At 28.8% G+C, this 17,880-nt stretch overlaps 3 protein-coding genes across 3 annotated transcripts; 1 reads left to right on the top strand and 2 right to left on the bottom strand.

Annotated features, from left to right (window-relative positions):
* Window positions 1–1,863: 1,863 nt before the first annotated feature.
* Window positions 1,864–3,290, bottom strand: LOC137820514 (small ribosomal subunit protein bS16m/bS16c). The gene is made up of 3 exons (XM_068624638.1): window positions 3,037–3,290; window positions 2,864–2,909; window positions 1,864–2,472 (listed from the first exon to the last, which is right to left on the bottom strand). Exons 1-3 carry the CDS (start codon window positions 3,167–3,169, stop codon window positions 2,250–2,252), a joined length of 402 nt encoding a protein of 133 aa, XP_068480739.1. The 5' UTR covers window positions 3,170–3,290; the 3' UTR covers window positions 1,864–2,249.
* Window positions 3,291–8,024: 4,734 nt separating this feature from the next.
* Window positions 8,025–11,038, top strand: LOC137822482 (uncharacterized). Its single transcript, XM_068627371.1, has 10 exons — window positions 8,025–8,451; window positions 8,666–8,760; window positions 9,057–9,124; window positions 9,226–9,269; window positions 9,364–9,441; window positions 9,525–9,678; window positions 10,031–10,183; window positions 10,312–10,422; window positions 10,567–10,632; window positions 10,759–11,038. The coding sequence occupies exons 1-10, from the start codon at window positions 8,201–8,203 to the stop codon at window positions 10,855–10,857; spliced, it is 1,119 nt and encodes a 372-aa protein (XP_068483472.1). The 5' UTR covers window positions 8,025–8,200; the 3' UTR covers window positions 10,858–11,038.
* Window positions 11,039–13,316: 2,278 nt separating this feature from the next.
* LOC137822483 (uncharacterized) lies at window positions 13,317–15,121 on the bottom strand. The gene is made up of 4 exons (XM_068627372.1): window positions 14,965–15,121; window positions 14,416–14,608; window positions 14,235–14,296; window positions 13,317–13,789 (listed from the first exon to the last, which is right to left on the bottom strand). The coding sequence occupies exons 1-4, from the start codon at window positions 14,984–14,986 to the stop codon at window positions 13,572–13,574; spliced, it is 495 nt and encodes a 164-aa protein (XP_068483473.1). The 5' UTR covers window positions 14,987–15,121; the 3' UTR covers window positions 13,317–13,571.
* Window positions 15,122–17,880: the final 2,759 nt, after the last annotated feature.

Genomic DNA, 17,880 nt, shown 5'->3' with positions numbered 1-17,880 from the left:
ACCCAAACCATTGAACTCAAACAATTTTAATTTGAATTGAATAATAAACTGTCTAAGCTGATATGTGATTCTTCCTATTAAGAAGATTATCCGAAATTACATTTGGAACTGTGAAGTGGTACAACAACCTTATTTCCCACTGATCACGCAGATGAAACCCCATAGAAGCATTCTGTCTAAACATACTCTGCTGCAAATTCCTTTATTCTCTTGACTATGTCTAGTCCACAATGATAGTAGGGTTATAAAATGAGTAGTAGAATCATCATTCAAACACAGCTGGAAAATCCAAAATCCCTAAGCTTGAACACGTCTCTTAAATGGTGTGTCCGTGTTAAACACATCGTAATATCCGTAGAACACGTATCCATGAAGTGTCCGATTCAAAAAATATTTGTTAGATTTATAACATTTCTAACACGGTTCTAACACAATTTAAAAAAAAAACATTATTTTTTTAAAAACTGAAACTTTATTATAAATTTGTATTATAATTATAAAAATAATGAATAAATCCTTTTAAACAATCAGGAAAAACATTTTTCTGAAAAAAAAAATAAAATTGAAACATACTTGTAATCTTTATTGTCATTTTATATAATTCATAATTATATAATATATAGATTCGTATCCACGTCTTCTACATTTTGGATGGAAATTGTATGAATCTCCATGTCCGTATCATATCAGTATCTGTGTCTATGCAATATAGGTCCCTACTACATCATCAAACTGGATTTTCTTTGAACCTAAATGGAGAATAGAACATCCTGAAGTACATTTCCTTTTGCCTCATCACATACATCTCTGTTATCATCCCTATTAAGAGACCAAATTCCTTACTCAGGCAAATCAAATCATAGGGGCAACTAGGTAACACTGAAGTTTCACACTTCACCCTTAAACCTACCATAACGACGTGAACATTCTACTCTCGCTAGTTCATAAACCAAAACAATCTATATACAAAGTTCTAGGGTCAACATGCTTGGAAAATGAAATTTCTTATGAATTCAAAATCATAATATTAAATAAATTTGTACCAGGATTACATCAATGATAATTTGCAACAATAATGAATTCGCACAAGGTTACAAGAGAATCCAAATTCAACAGAAAAGTAAAATAAAAAAATGCATTAACCTAAGAATTAAATAATGCTCAACATATGCTGCTGATTCTTAAGACTGAAGCCATTCTCAATAGATCAACTACCTATAACTACTATAAGTGCTAATGTCAGGCCTTCCTAAGCCAAGGTTATTTTGTCACATGACGAGATATGTAGATTAGAAGGAGGAGGCAAAGGGATCGAATATAATCCTTGAAAGAATTTAAATATAATAACGATTCACTCTTTTACCATAAACAAAAATAAATAAGCCATGAATTGAAAGTCTGGTGGTGTGCATTCAAATTTTGAAGTATACCGTCAAACAAGATAAACTCCTAGCCAACCAAGCCACAGATTTCTCAGGATTAAATGTCATCATTGTTGTGAATTCCATAGCAAGGCAACACTAGAAACCTGTAGCTACAATCATTCATTGAACAACCACAATAATCAACACTTATCATACACAAACATCCGCATACAATAAGATTACTGAGAGAATAAACAAATATATCATAACACAAATACCCAAAATTAGGTAGCAATGGCTGATTAGAGTTCCTCAATATTTGCAAGAAAGCGTTATGACTGAATTCATAATTAAACAATAGAACGGCAATTGGCATATCAGTTCAGACCCACAACTTAGACAATTGCTACTTGAGTTGGCAAAATAACAAATAGCACTCAGGCTTCATTACACACTCTCAGGAATGCGGTATGAGCAGGATAAATAGGTAACATCAAAATGCACGCACGGAAACAAAGAAATCAACTGGAGAGTACAAAATACCACAAATCCATTTACAGTGCAACGGAGGAATATGCCCAAAATGAAATGAACTACCTTTGCTGTCGCCCTAGCAACTTAAAGAAGTTGCACAAAACAAAAGTAGCAGGCAACTCAGAGCATTATATCCTATCAATTAACTTCCATTGACTCAATTACAGATAACATTTATCAGCCTACGAATTTGATGAGTGTCAAATCAAACCCCAGAAAAGAACCCAACTTCTCCAAGCAAACAGTACTTATTATTCTATTCAGCTCTCCTGTAAAGCCAATTGGCAAACTAGAAATTAATAATATATCTAGAACAATATAGTCAACAAAAAAGGGGGGAGGGGAAACATCCTAAAAAGGGTTTTCAGCAGCCTCATGTTCCTGGTCATTGTTCTTCTCATTAGCCGGCTTCTCTTGATTTAGCACACGTCCAGTTAGAGCATCAACAGGGCGAGTATCACGTACTCCACCTTTACGCCCCATTGCGACCATAGGTGGTGGAGGCAGTACCCCAGCTCTGAATAGGAGCCGTTCCACAGGCTCTGAAGGCTGAGCTCCAACAGAAAGCCAATACCTAAAGAAGAACAAAAAAAAATCACTATCAGGAAATAAAATGACAAGAGCTTCCTCATTTCTGTAAGCAAGAAAAGACCCTAGTGAATAACTTCTAAAAGGAACAAGATAGGATATTCACACAACCAGAAATTTCTATTTCTTTCTTTCTTTCTCAGAAACAACTAAATTAACTCTAACTAGGACATGATAAGGTAAATTTTCTTATAACCACTTCTAGGAGATGAGAATAAAAGAAAAGTATCTCCATAAACTAAACCAAGCTTATATACAAGTTGAAAATATAATCTTAAAAATGAACTTCTACAATTTAGCTTATTTCATTAAAATTATAATCATAGAAATATGAATCACCTTCCCCAAATTCGCAGAGCAAAGAAAGAGTGACTTACTTCACCCTTTCGAAGTTGAGACCCATTCTCTTGCCACCATCTTGACCTGAGAGGAAACAACACAAACGATAACATCGATAAGAGGCATGAATCTAACTAATCCCCTTTGGGCATTTGAAAAAAATGATCTTTAGGCATTAGAAAAAGCAAGATAAAAGGGGAATTGTGAGAACCTGGTAAGGGATTGTAGTAACCGAGAACTTCGAGGTGTTTGCCATCTCTGGGAGATCTGCTATCAGCAGCCATGACCCGATAGAAGGGTTTGTTCTTGCATCCCAACCGCGAAAGCCGAATCCTCACCACCATTTTCAGAGCCAAAGGAATAATAGGGTTCTGGGTTTAATCGCAGAACCACACTTTCTTCTGCACCTAGGTTTGCTCTGAACGACGACGCATCGGGCTTCTCATGCTCACATTCTGAAACTTTTATCATTTTATTGGATAAAATAATTTCTTTATTTCAAAATAACAATTAATGTAGTACTACTTATATTGAATGAAAATTAAAAATATATGTTTTAGGTTAAATTTGTATAAATAGAATATTTCATTAAGTTAAGTTGAAATTTCAGTTTGCTTTAATTTTTCTTTTCTTTTTTTATTTTGGTCTTTGTGATTTTTTTCATTATTTTAGTCTTTCTTTTATAGATATGTAATTTAATCTCATCTTTAATTTGCATACCTTTTACATTTTTATTTTACTGAATGGATATGTTAAGTTTAAGATCCAATCGGAATAATATACAAAATTAAATTAGACTAAAATAATAGAGTTTTTAAAATATGAAAGCTAAAATTAAAAAAAGAGAGTAAATAATCAAAATTAAAAGGAGACTGAAAACATAATTTATTTTATTTTTTAATTGATATAACATAAGAATAATATTTTTAAATGAAAAAACTAACGTTTAAAAAAAACTTTAATTTTGATGGGTAAGATTAAAAAAATACGTCTAATCTTTCGATATAAATATTAAAATTGATTGATAAATTTTCAAACAAAATAAATAAAACATATTTTAGGATTTTAAAAAGGTTAGCAATTACCTATAAAATGTTTTTAATGTCTTCTAAATCGTGTGTTCTATCTGACCTCGTAAATCTAAAGATGAATAAGAGATTTTATAAAATTTATAAAGATTTTTAAAACAAAATAAGAATGAGTTTTTTTAATGCTATATATAATTTTTAAAACTCTTGAATCATAAATTATTTATTTTCCATCTAAATGTTTTTCAACAAAACTTATAAAATGTGAGTACGTATTTTGAAATTCATGCACAATTATTTTTTGTTTAAAATTCATAGATAACTTAACATTGTACCAATAGTTTTTTATTAACTATAAATTTTGATAGTAAATAATACTGATTTTTCTTATAATATATTTATAAATTTTAAAAAATATTTATACAGACTAAAATTAAAAGATAACATATTTAAAAGAACTTAAAGTAAAAAAGGATACATTTATAAAAACATATATATCTAAGACTCTATAAAACGACTATGAATTTCTTTTAGGACCAAGAAATATGTTTTTGTGTAACATGAATGAGATGAAAATAAAAAAAACTTCACCATTGTATTGAAATAATAGAAAGGTTTACATTTTTTTTCATGATACATGAAAATAAATCTCAATAGATGAATTATTAAGTCTAACTCTCTTTTTTAGTACGTAAGATGATGTTTGTATTGATTTATATACAAAAAAAAAAAATCAGTTTTGTTTCGTGAAATCTTCAACACATTCTTCTTTTTGCGTAAATATTATGTCACTCATGCATGAGACTAAATATTTATGGGTTGTCTGATAACGATTTGATAACAGATAACACGATAAGTTCAATATAGATTCTTGTTAGGATAAATTTTAAATAACTTTAATATTATTTTAAAAAAGGAACTTTAAGTTTAATTTAATCCTACAAAACTGATTTATAAAATTATATATTACAAATCAGTCTTAACTCTGATTTATGTAAGAAAAAATTATTAGAAAAACAAAAAGTACTAATAAAAATGTGAGTGAGTAAAAAGAAATGTGAACATTTAGGAGTTAGATATCTTTTATTTGTATATACATAATTTAAATAAAACCATCAGTTAATAGATTAGATTCATAGATTAAAAATAGAGGAGTTAAATAACTGAAAACCCATGAACATCAGTGATTTGTAGTTGTAAATTATGAGTTGCTTACAAGAAAATTCATGAGGCATGTTGGAACACATCTCTGATATTATTAAGTATCTCTTAGGTGCATCCACTCACTGGTCCAATGCACTTTCCTCACTTCAATTTGCATCCTCATCACAATCATCAATGCCTTGCTTGGTTATAAAGCCAATGCAACTTTAAATGGGGAGTTTTTTTAAATGTATGAACATGGTTATAAGCCAAATAATAACTCTCATTTAAAAATTGTGTTCACTGAAGTTTAAAAACTATTAACTACAACTCTCTATATAATCATAAGGTTAGGTTTTTATTTATGGGTGTTAGACAACTTTTTTAAAATATGATTACAGATAAAAATAAGAAAATAAGAAATAACAATTTATATATATTAAAACTAACTTATGCATAAATTAATTTTAATTTATAACAGAATAATTATTTTACAATAAATATTTTACTATTTGCAAAAGGGAATACTCATCTGAAAATAAAATGGAGATATTAACATATGGGTTTTGATCTAATCCCTCAGTATATTTTGTATTTTCTTTCTTTTTTCTTTTTTTAATAATATTTTTTTCATGTGATGACAAATGATTGTTGTTACTTGAGGTGTCAACTTAGGTAAGATCTTAAGTTGCATAATGATGGCTAACATGAAAGCTTTTAATTTGAAAAATAAAAATATTACTCTCATCTCTTTCTTTCTATTTGTACTCAATCGTTTCGTTAGGCAGAACATTTATAACTAACTCTTGTAGATTTCGACTTACATTTTAGGAATTTCACCAAAATATATAGGTTAGTTGCTGGTGTTGGAGATCCCACATCGACTAGAGATTAGAGTCTTTCATTGTATATAAGTGGGTGCAAACCTCAACCCTATGAGCCGGTTTTATGGGGTTGAGTTAGGCTTAAAGTCCACTTCGTAATAGCTGGTAGTGGGGGTTAGGGAGATCGTTCTAGGACCAACTTAATGTTATTACGATATTTGTGTGAACGCCAACTTTCCTAAATAATCCTTACAAGAAATATCTGAGTATGTTGGAGATCCCACATCGACTAGAGATTAGAGCCTTTGATTGTATATAAGTGGATGCAAATCCTCCAATCTCAAATCGAATAAGCAAAAGAGCTCACATGTATCTTCGAATGACTTCTACGAAAAATATCTAAATACCATGTATAATAAAATACCTCACCAAAAAATCAAACATGCAAGAACAGTATAAATCTAAACATACACTAAAATTACAAAGATAAATTATTTGTGCACTTGCAAATATTTTATCAAATTAGAAAAAAAAGGGTATACATCAAAAGTGTTTAAAACATGGACAATTATTTGAGTTGATGTACAAAGTCACGCTTTATTGGAATTTATTTGTGAACCTTTTGCCTTTTCAGATTCAAATTTATTTGAAATGGTGGACTTAAATGATTTGCTTCCACACTTCAACACTGTGAACTAACGTTATATTGTCACGCTTTTAATTTGAATGTTACTATAACAATCAAGCATATACCATATTCTTGTAATTACAATATTATAAAAAAAATGGATCACCTATACTAATAATATTTTATTTATTTATATTAATTCCCTCTTTGTTTCCTTTTTTCCAATTAAATAAATTTATTTTCACTTATTTTTTATTAATTTATTTTATTTTATTTATTTTTTCTCTCTCGTTATCTTAGTGTGGACATTTAAGTATATCTCAAACACATTTTTTAGGGTGAAATTATTTCTCCTCTATCCATAAATGATACTACACAAACATTATCTCTGTATGTGGACGAAGAATATTTTAAAAAACAAATCAAATTAATTATACAAAGAATTTAAAATGTTTCATTGTAAAATATGTTATTTGCATAGAAATTTTTAAAAGAGATCAAAATTCTGAGAATTAAAGAGAAATTTGATTATTTAAAATTTTAAGAAAATTAATTTTAAAAAATAAGATTTTTTTTTCTATAATGTAGTCATTTGTTAAGCTTGTAAGCAAATAAAATTATTTATTTATTTCAAAATAATATTTGTTTCTTTTTTTTATATTTTAAAACAATTGTCTTTTTAACTCTTTAAAACTAATTTTCATATGAATGAAGTGATTACAATAAAAAAAAGGATGTCGAAAATTTACTGAAATAAGAAAAAATAAAAATTTAGTAAACACAGTAAAACTTGGAAAACAAGTAAATCATAAAACTTTGAAATAAAGTAAAATGAATAGTTGATTCTAAAATGTAAAATAGTTCTTCATAAGTAAAAGCTTCTCAATCAGTAATTTTTCTTGGCTCAAGCTATGAATCTATGATGACAGTTGAAAAGTAATGCAGAACAGGTGCAAATTAATAATTTGACAGAAACTGGTTTGATGATATCAGAGAGAAAGAAGCAGCATGGTCACACTGATAAAAGCAAGACATGTGAAGAAGTTGGTGAATGAGAGAGGAACTTGCAATACACATAGAGATATAGTTGCACCAGTTCATGCACATGATCATAAATTACACTTTAATATTATCATAGCATAAATGTGGAGTGATTCATAAGCACACATAAATCTAGATCCGTATTCGTATTCTACATTTTATAAATTATACATATTTCCATGTTTGTTTGTATTCTTATTGTGTTAGTGTTCGTATTTGTGCTAGGTTTGCATGATATTTTATTTATTAGAAATGATTTTAAGTTTGATTATGATAAAATTTAATAAAAGTGTGATGCCTGTATAACAGCGATTGAATTCATATTACAAAAAAATCCATACACATCAAGATATTTAAATTAAATTCTTAAGAAACAGAGAGAAAAGAAAGTGCTGCAAAGTCAAAAGAAAGTGAAAAACAGAGAGAATTTTGAAATTTAAATTAGAAAAGTTAATGAAAAGAAAATTTTGTTTTCTATCTTCTTTCCTTTTAACTAAGAATACATAAATGAACAACATAATGTGTTACTTCTGTTAACCATGGATAAAAAATATACTGAAATCTAGAACATGTGGAAGTAAAAGAACAACCTTATAAATGTAAACCTCCACAAGGTTGTCATTTGAATCTGGCAGAGAGACTAAAGTACAATTTACAACATCTATCTGCCTCTGTGTCTCACTTTACAATTGTACTAAGTTTCTGACTCCAATGGCCACATCGGTGAAGAACAACTTCCTGAACCATGCACTGGCTTCCAATCTCCAACAAGCACTGATCCGAAGGAAGGACAGTGTGCAGGAACAGCACCACAGCAAAGCTCAGGAACCAAACAAAGCTTCTTCAAAACCTGTGGTACTAGTCACCAATGGTGAAGGCATAGACTCTCCTGGTCTCACATTCCTCGTCGAGGCACTCCTTCGTGATGCTCTTCTTGATGTCTATGTCTGCGCCCCACAATCGTAAGTTTCCTCAAGACATGATTTTTCGTGAGTTTAAGTTGTTCCAATGTGTGGATCATGGAAAAACTTCAACTGGGGTGGGCTGATTTAAGCCTTAAAGATCTTGACAATGGTTTTTCGTAAATTTAAGTTGTTCCAATGTGAGGATCATGACACAACTTCAATTGGGGTTGGTTGGTTTGAGGATCTTTACAATGGGATTTTGCTGATGCAGGGATAGATCGGTGTGTGGTCACTCGGTTACCACTGGGGAGACACTAGCTGTGTGTTCAGCACAAGTTTCTGGTGCCAATGCCTATGAAGTGTCAGGTAGTTTCACACTTTTGGTTATGAACAGATTTTGTATGCCATTCTTTTTAAGTGGTTTTACATAATGAAGGTTTTCGTTAAATGTCAAATAGATTATTGAGTTGTAACTCTATTTCTGACTAAAACCAATTCTAACATTACTCAAAAAATTGCACCTGAGTTTTGTACTTTTTTCTTTGGTTATTTGGCGTGAGAATTCTAGGATTTAAACTTTTTATATATTTTTTTTTTTAAATTGGGAAAACGTTTTTAGATGCAAGGTGTTTGATTTTATTTAATTTTTACTTTTATTTCAGGAACCCCAGCAGACTGTGTCTCTTTGGCTTTATCCGGGGCATTGTTTTGTTGGTCAAAACCTGTTTTGGTATGTACAAAATCTATCATCATATATATATATATATATATACATACATATATATACACAGTGTTCTCACCACCATTTTAATTGCATTACTCTCAAACCAGGTAATTAGTGGACTAAACAAAGGAGCAGCTTGTGGTTATGACACGTAAGTGTGTGATGAGCTCTTCTTTTGGTATCTTATAGTTCAATTTTTAGCTTCCAAACTTTGGTATTTTATATTGGTGTTTTTACCAATGTAGGTTGTACTCTGGAGCTGTAGCTGGAGCTAGAGAGGCAATGATTTGTGGTGTGCCCTCTCTTTGTGTATCATTGAACTGGTATATGTCATGCATTCTTATTTTTCCATTCTCCTTTTGTCCCTCCTATGATCATATGAACTATGTTATGCAATGCATTGCAGGGAAAAGAATGTGAGTTGTGAAAGTGATTTAAAGGATGCAGTTACGGTATGTTTGCCATTAATTCACGCAGCCATAAGTGATATACAGAAAGGGATTTTCCCCAAGAATTGCTTCCTCAATATAGGGATCCCAAGCTGTCCTCTGACAAATAAGGTTTGTTCTCTTGATCATCATATTTTCATATTCTAGAGTTTGCCAAAAATTGCACCTCAGTTTTGTACTTTTTTTTTCTTTGGTTATTTGACGTGAGAAATCCAACAAATATTTTTTGAATTGGACACTTTACTAATACGTCTTTCAAGTATTCTATGAGTGTTTGTGTCAGATAGGTATATCCGACACAGACACACTATTTAAGAGACGTGTCTGATACGGATTTTTTTACTTATCAGATTGATTAGTAATTTATTTCCTTTTCTGTAAGGGTTTGATGAAAAGTTTATCAAAACTGAATCATGTCACATTTAGTAAGACATTGGGTTTTCCAATACATTTTTGTGAATAGGGTGTCAAAGTGACAAGACAAAGTTCAAGTAGAGCTTCTTTAAATTGGCAAGCTGTGTCAACAAATAGGAACCCTTCTGCAGGCCATTACATGTCAAACCAGCAAAATCTTGGAATCATGTTAGCAAAACTAGGACGAGATGCCTCTGCTGCTGTAAGACTATCTCATCTAATCACACAGCTCAATGAATTCATGTTTCAACACCTAGTTTTCTTCTTCACATGAACATTCTTTCATTCTCTCATTTTTCAATGGATTTTGCTTTGTGTAAAACTCTTCAGGCAGCAGCTCGCCGTCTAAACTCAAACCACAGGAACATGGAGATTGAATCAATTGGTGTTGCTGGGAAACTCAGTTCTCAACAAAGCATAAAGAAGTACTTCAGAATGGAGGTACCATTAACATGACTTGCTAAGCAAACAAATATGGTTCTCACACGTTTGAAAATATGTTCTTTCTTCTTCATGTTGATGCTTCTTTTCATTTGCTCTTGTATGACAACAAATTGCATTCATGGCCTGAATTCTCATTTGCAGTTAACAGAAAAAAGGCAGCAGAATAAAGAGGATTATTTAGACTCTAGCGCACTTGAAGAGGGATTTGTGAGTGACAATTCTGTGTTTTCTACCTACCCTATGCTTGGTTTTTTGGGTGCATTGGTGGGAACTGAGCATTCTATATTGTTATGCTAATTTGTGCCATTTTTTCCTTTTGGAATGACAAAACAGGTTACTGTCACCCCTTTGTGTTTATATGAAAATGGTGACATGGAAATTCAATCATCAGTCTCCAGGTGGTTAGCTATTGGACTCAGTGATGATCAATGAGCCTAGGTGCTATCTCTGTGTGGTGTTAATTGTAGAGCAATTTGCATTGTAATTGTGTCAATTTGAAAGTGAGAGTAATGCTTCACAAGTTTGATATTGTGAGATCTTAGAAAGTATATGTATCATTGGGCAAATTCTATCACATTAACTTAATCTATATAAACAAAGGTTTCGAACACAACTTCACTATCTCTTCTCTTCTCACATCTAACTCGGGTTTTCTCCTCTCCCTCTCTTCCTCTTCACTCATTTTTATTCTTTTCTTTTACTTTGTAATTTTTCTGGATTTGTTGGATTTTTACTCTTTTAAAAGTAGCTTATTAGGTTTGATATTCAAAATTTTCTGAGAAGTTCATGTTGTATTTGAGTACTTGTGTGGGTATTTGTCCAGTACACCGCGTGTATAAGTTCTTACGGACAGTGATCACTCACATCTCAAAAAATCAACTTTATTTGTGTTTTAAAACCTTATTTACTACAGATTTCAAAAAAAAAAAAACTTAAAGAGATTTGGTTACATTATAAATTTTAAGAAACATAATACATAGATCATTTTAATAAAAATATCTTTAATATGAAAAAAAATAATTTTAAGAGTTGTCACTAGATTAAATATTAAATAGATTCAAATTAAATTAGTTTTAGTTATTAGCTATATTTTAGAAATAAAGTAGATGGAGAATTTTCAATATACTTAAGCATGAAATTACACTAATTTAATCGTTTGATATTTTCAAGTTTATTTTGGTATGTGTATTTTTGTTCCGAATATGCTAGTATATATGCTAATATATTTTTTATTAAAATTTAAATAATTTAAATAATAACTATAATAAAGTAATTTAATATATTAAAGTAATAATTTTCTCAATTTATATAATTATAAATATTAATTAATTAAATTAAAAAATTTAAAATTAGACTAATTATATAAGATTAAATAATTCAGCCTGATTTAAATGTAATATTTGACCAAAATAATTATTGGTCAAATTATAGTTATTTTTAAGTCGAGTCAGATTATTTTAAGTTTAAGGTGAAGTATGAGATACTATATAAATAATATTTTTAAAAACTGACTGGTTACCTAAGTAGTCAAAGAAACTCGTTTAAATTGTTAACTATCATTAATTAAAAGTGAAGTTTAGAGTAACCGTTAATTACATATGATCAAATTTAATAGACATAGTTATATTAATGTATTAAATTTTTCATATTAGTATTATTTATTATGTAATTTAAAAATTTAATATGTACACACTCAGAAACTTTAAAATTGTTTGTTGGCACTAATTGTATTTATATATAAATTTAATTATTATTTTCTTTTGGTAATTTTAGTACCGTATTAAGTGGCATTATATTTTATTTATTATATAATTTAATTTTAAGTTAATAATTACGAATTGAGCAAATAATAATAGACTATATATAATGATATATATATATATATGTATATATATATATATCAATATACATTATTTTTTATTTAATTTTAATAAAATCTAAAGTACTATAGGTGTTTACTTTTCTTTAAAATAATTATAATAAATTACAACAACGATAATAATAATATTTTTTTCTTACTAATTATCAGTGTTTTTCTTAAATATTTCATAGATATATAAATACTATAATATTAACTTGAATATTACATTAATAAAAAAATTTAATTTAATTTTCTATGCAATGTCAAGTATAAAAATTTTATACGCTCTTTATTCGAAACGCATTCTGATTTTAAAGTCTACAAAGACTTAGTAGATAAACGAGAGCAAAAAATAATGCATACTATTTTAATATTTTTATTCAATCACACTCTTACGATAAATATATTAAAAATCACGATTTATAATTAATTGATAATAATATTTTTTTGTTTTGGAAAAACATTTTTGAAAATACTACTCTTCATCCTATTTTTATTCCTTAATTTAATAACTCTAAATGAAATTTATCTTTCACGGCTAAATTAATAAAAAAAACGAAAAATAAAAATACAATGACTTAAAACAAAACAAAAAATGATTTTTCCTTTCTGTAAAACGAATATTGAATTGTGTCATTATTGTTATTATTTTATTTTATGACAAACTATTTCTTTTATAACCCTAGTAAATATAAGAGTTTAGATTAACAATTACAACTAATAAAATTAGAAGAATAAATAATCTTTTACTGAACCCACGAAGAAATATTAAAAAGTCATAAAGAGATGATTTTAACTATGTAACATTTTTTCTAAATATAAATATACACGATCACATTGTATTTGTATTTGAGTGAGACACTTTAATAATAAATGGACATGAACGTTGAGACTGATAAAGCAAAATAAAGTGTTGTTTGGAAGAGAAGAAACAAAAATGGATGTTTCTGAGTGTGATTCAGGAAGTGAAAGCAAAGGAACCAAACAAGCTTGATTCTGAAAACGGCATCGTCATGGTGAAGGAAGAAGATGATGATGAATGGGTCCACAATAAGGAGGAAAAAGGTCACAAAAGTGTTTAGATAAACACCAACACGCTTCACTAATACTTACCATACACTGAATTCAGCACATACACTTGAATACTTTAACTGAGTGTAATACTATTACAATTCCAGAAAAGGTATTTATAAGAACATGTTTGTAGTTTATAATGCAGATGACAGTCCTAATCAAACAGTTTCACCATCCTTCTATGTTAAGGCAGGAAAATTGCCATTTTTCCCTACTTTGGATGCATAGCTTGGAAAACAGCTTCAAACTCTTCTTTTACTCTTTCAAAGACATTCGGACCCTTAACTTCACTGGTAGGAGTATTATCACTGATATCATCATTCTTTCCATGAGTTTCTTTATGATGGTGTTTTGACTTCTCATGGTGTATCATGCCTTTAATCTCTTCCTTAGCCTTCACAAATATGTTTGCTGCCTTTGCTTTTCTTTCTGCCAGCAAAAAATCTCTTATTATTATCAAGTCAACAAATTATTGGCCCTCAACTTATATATCCAATCAACAACCATGTTGGTTTGGAAGAAGCCTTTGGTTATTTGTGAATGCCAAGACATGATTTTTGCATTCAAATACATAAGTACAATTCTTCTCCTCTACTCATCTTCCCTCTTTCTGTTCTTAAAATTGAACAAAACAAAAACCTTCAAATATCATATCTCTTTCTTCCCTTACCACATTCCCTCCGACCAACATGGATGTATGCAGGCATTTAAAAGAATTGGAACAATTAGCAGCGAAATTTACTCACGTAATGTATATTAAGAAGTGAACTTTAAGCTTAACTCAATAAAGGAAGTTTGTACTCATTTATATATTATGAAATATCATAATCTCTAGTTCAATTTGAGATCTTCTACCATATACATTCATATATACCTGATGGAGAGCTTGGGGCTTCTTGGTAATGTTTGATTGACTCAGCCATTTGATTTTCATCTCTACATATCACAAATTAAACATAGAAATCAGAGTTTGTCAGCAGCAGAGTCCCTTTTCTGCAGCCAAATTTTGTTTGTTTTTCTCTATAAAAAGATGTGTGTAATGAGGGGATGATAACCTTATATCAGAAGTAGGAATCTTTTTCTTGTGAAGTAATACCTCAGAAAGGGCCTGAAACTCCTCCTTTGCTCTCTCAAACACATTTGGAGCCCTAACATCATCCATTGAAGTCTTCTCATCGATACCACCACTCAGTCCATGACTTTCCCTGTTCTCATGCTCTGAATAATGCTTTGCTCTTTCTTCATTAACTGATACCACAAAAAACCATAATCATCTAACCAAGATTAGGCATAACAAACTTCCCATATTGCGAATCAGTTCTTATTTACCATTTTTTGGTCCTACAATATGAAAAAAAACACTTCTATTCCGAATCTCTTGCTAACATTAACATTTGATACCAGAAAAATTAAAAGGCAATAATGCAAAATCCAATGCAAAATCTGCTGAATAATGCAATAAGGGTTACATTTTGCAAAATTGAATTAAATAAACAGAAATGCAGAAATGTGAAAGCAATTGCAATGGGAAATAAAAGGTTCTGCAGATGGTGGGAGAAATGATTAGATGGGATTGATTAAGAGAAAAGGGTTGGTATTCGTACCTGAGAATGAGTTTGTTGGCATGATGGGTTTAAGGTTGCTGGTTTTAAGGTTAACGGAGAAATGTATGTGGGCCTGTTGAGAAAGTGTTGACGTGGTTTTATGGAAGAGTTTGTTGGAAAAGCGAAAACGACCAAAACGAAGGAGATGAAGAGAAAGAGAAAGAGAAAGAGAAAGAGAAAGAGAAAGTGAAGGGAACTTTTCGTTCACTTCGTTTACTCAAACGATTTGTCGGATTGAGATGCCAACCTGTCATCCACACAGAAATTGCAACATTCTAATTTGCATCTTATTATCTTTTAATTTTTTTAAAAAATTATCTTTTATTCTAAATTTGAAAATTCATAATTCAAAAATCAAAATCTCATTCTGAAAAAATAATTTGAGATGTTAAAAATACATTATGAAAAAAAAATCTGAAACACAAAATCTAGAAATATATTTTGAAAAAAAATTTCTAAAATTCAGAAACGTGTTTTAGAAATTCAAATAAAAAAAATTATTTTAGAAAAGGGGTTCTTGAAGTATTTCTTTTATCCATACACTATTAGAAAAATCATTAAATAAAAACTAATTTTAGAGACACAAATAATTTCTATAGTAACTAAATTAGATACTATTTTAGAGACTATAAAAATTATTGGTATCTAAATTAGTTTTTATTATTGATAAATAGTTTTTAAATTGGTATCTAATTAGCTACTTAAGTTTTAGAAACTAATTATTTAGATTTTAAAATTGGTATCTAATTAGATATCAATTTAAAAATTATTTATCAATAATAAAAACTAATTTAGATATCAAATTTTTTTTTAGTTTCTAAAGTAATATTTAATTTTGTTAATATAACAAATAATTAATTTTTGTTTTTAAAATCGGTTTCTATTGAATTGAATGATTTTCTTGTATTCATAGTTATCCTTTCATTTAAGATATTTTTGTCATTTTATAAAAATATTTTTATTATTTTAGTGACAAATCAGGTGTAGATTGGTGTAGATTGAAATTGATATGGTGGAGGAAGAATTTTCTGAAAGCCTATTGCTATCAAAGTCCATGTTATTTGCATTTTTGTGTGTATCTACGTGTCTGGTTTTTTAGATTTTTATTCTATGCAATTGCTTCCTGCACCATATCACTATCACTGCACCCGCTCCCACGGAAAAGACAAAACTGTCCTTAAAAAAAAATTCAAAATATGTGTTCTGGATTTTTTTTTTCTGGAACAAAATTTTATATTATGGATTTTTTTATCTGGAATGAGTTTTTCATTTTTGTTTTTGGATTTTCATTTCCGAAACACAATACTTTCTTTTTCAGATTTTTTTTTTCCAGAATGTATTATTTTTCAATTCTGGATTTTTTATTCGAAATAGAATTTTAATTTTTGTTTTCGGATTTTTATTTCCGAAACTCAATAATCACTTCCAGATTTATTTTTTCGGAATATATTATTTTCAATTCTGGATTTTTATTTCTGGAATTAAGAACATTTTTGGAAATTAAAAAAATATGTTGGATGCAGGTTAAAAATAATTGGGTGTAGGAAGCATTTGCCTTTATTCTACTTGGAGAGCTCGTGGCCAATCCAAGATAATTTCTTCATCCACTTTCATATTTTATAACCTACCTCCAATTTTTTTTGTGACAAAATATTTAATTTAATAAAATTAAAAATTAAGTTTAACTCCATGTATCTTTTATCATTTTCTTCGTTATAGTGAATATAGTATTTTGAATTTTACAATTCTAAAAATTATTTTATATAATTAATTCATAATTTAAAATAATTAATAGTTAAAATTTTGATAATAAATATTAAATACCAATTTATAATTTTTTATTAATAATAAAAAAATACTTTAAATATCAATAACTTTTTAATTTATAACATAGTATTTAACTTAATCAATTTTATCTCTAAAATATATTTTTTGTAATTATTAAAATTATCACTTCAATTATTTCGAATTCTTCTCTTTGAGATAAACTAAGCAACTTCCTCTTCCCTATCTTCTTCTACTGCCTTTTGTTGTTTGATAATCTCGTTGAAAATAGTTGCAATGTGAGGGAGTCAACGTAAATTATCACCTTTAGTAAAAAAACCATAAAAAAATTAAAAAGTGAAATAAAATACCATTTATTTTATTTGTATATTTTGATTTATTTGTCCTATATTAACATGTCTATTTTTATTTTATTTTGATTTTCGTCTTCTAAACAAAGTCTTGGTCAATGGATTTGTATGGTTTGATTTGCAGAAGGACAAAAAAATGAAGTCCTCTATATGAAGTACGTGGACATGACTCATCTTAATGTACTAAATTAATTAACAATGTGCCTTGAGATGAACCCTAAATTTACTTTAATACTTTAATCAATTTGAAGTTTCCATGAACCCTAAATTTCATCTCATTCTGTCACATGCTTAAATTATTGGCCATTATTTTTATATAGACTCTTCTTTCTCCCTCAGTCATATATGTTAATATTTAAAATTTATTTTTATTTTTATTAAGGATGTGTTATTATAAAATGGACTTTAAGCTTAACTCAATCCCATAAAACCGGCTCAACAGGGTGAGGTTTGCACCCACTTATATACAATGAAAGGCTCTAATCTCTAGTCGATGTGGGATCTCCAACATGTGTTTTAAAAAAACTAGGTTATAAGTTAATTAGTAGTTGGCAATTAGGCAATAAGTCATACAAGCTGAAAAAAATTAGTTTATAAATTTAGATTACAAGCTTTATTTATACAGTACTTGGTATAAATAACTGGTAAACTAGTTGATAAATAAAAATAATTTTTTTGTTTTATAAATTATTATGTGATTATATTATTTTTTTAAATAATTAAATTTTTATTAATCTTTTAATGATTCAACTTATTTTTAAAAATTGTATATGCTTAAATT

This window comes from Phaseolus vulgaris, chromosome 9 (assembly GCF_000499845.2).
Source record: "Phaseolus vulgaris cultivar G19833 chromosome 9, P. vulgaris v2.0, whole genome shotgun sequence".
NCBI classification, from domain to species: Eukaryota; Viridiplantae; Streptophyta; class Magnoliopsida; order Fabales; family Fabaceae; genus Phaseolus; species Phaseolus vulgaris.
The sequence above is the reverse complement of the archived record's forward strand: the minus strand, read 5'-3'. Positions and strand labels throughout refer to the sequence as shown.

What these genes read in the sequence shown, in the direction of transcription:
- LOC137820514 (XM_068624638.1), bottom strand. Translation starts at nt 3,169, where the DNA reads ATGGTGGTGAGGATTCGGCTTTCGCGGTTGGGATGCAAGAACAAACCC. An exon ending in TTACTACAATCCCTTACCAG is followed by an intron (nt 2,910 to 3,036) that starts GTTCTCACAATT and finishes GTTTCCTCTCAG; the next exon opens with GTCAAGATGGTGGCAAGAGA. An exon ending in CTCAACTTCGAAAGGGTGAA is followed by an intron (nt 2,473 to 2,863) that starts GTAAGTCACTCT and finishes GTTCTTCTTTAG; the next exon opens with GTATTGGCTTTCTGTTGGAG.
- LOC137822482 (XM_068627371.1), top strand. Translation starts at nt 8,201, where the DNA reads ATGGCCACATCGGTGAAGAACAACTTCCTGAACCATGCACTGGCTTCC. An exon ending in TATGTCTGCGCCCCACAATC is followed by an intron (nt 8,452 to 8,665) that starts GTAAGTTTCCTC and finishes TTGCTGATGCAG; the next exon opens with GGATAGATCGGTGTGTGGTC. An exon ending in AGAAGTACTTCAGAATGGAG is followed by an intron (nt 10,423 to 10,566) that starts GTACCATTAACA and finishes TCTCATTTGCAG; the next exon opens with TTAACAGAAAAAAGGCAGCA.
- LOC137822483 (XM_068627372.1), bottom strand. Translation starts at nt 14,986, where the DNA reads ATGCCAACAAACTCATTCTCAG. An exon ending in GCCAACAAACTCATTCTCAG is followed by an intron (nt 14,609 to 14,964) that starts GTACGAATACCA and finishes TTGTGGTATCAG; the next exon opens with TTAATGAAGAAAGAGCAAAG. An exon ending in ATTCCTACTTCTGATATAAG is followed by an intron (nt 14,297 to 14,415) that starts GTTATCATCCCC and finishes TGTGATATGTAG; the next exon opens with AGATGAAAATCAAATGGCTG.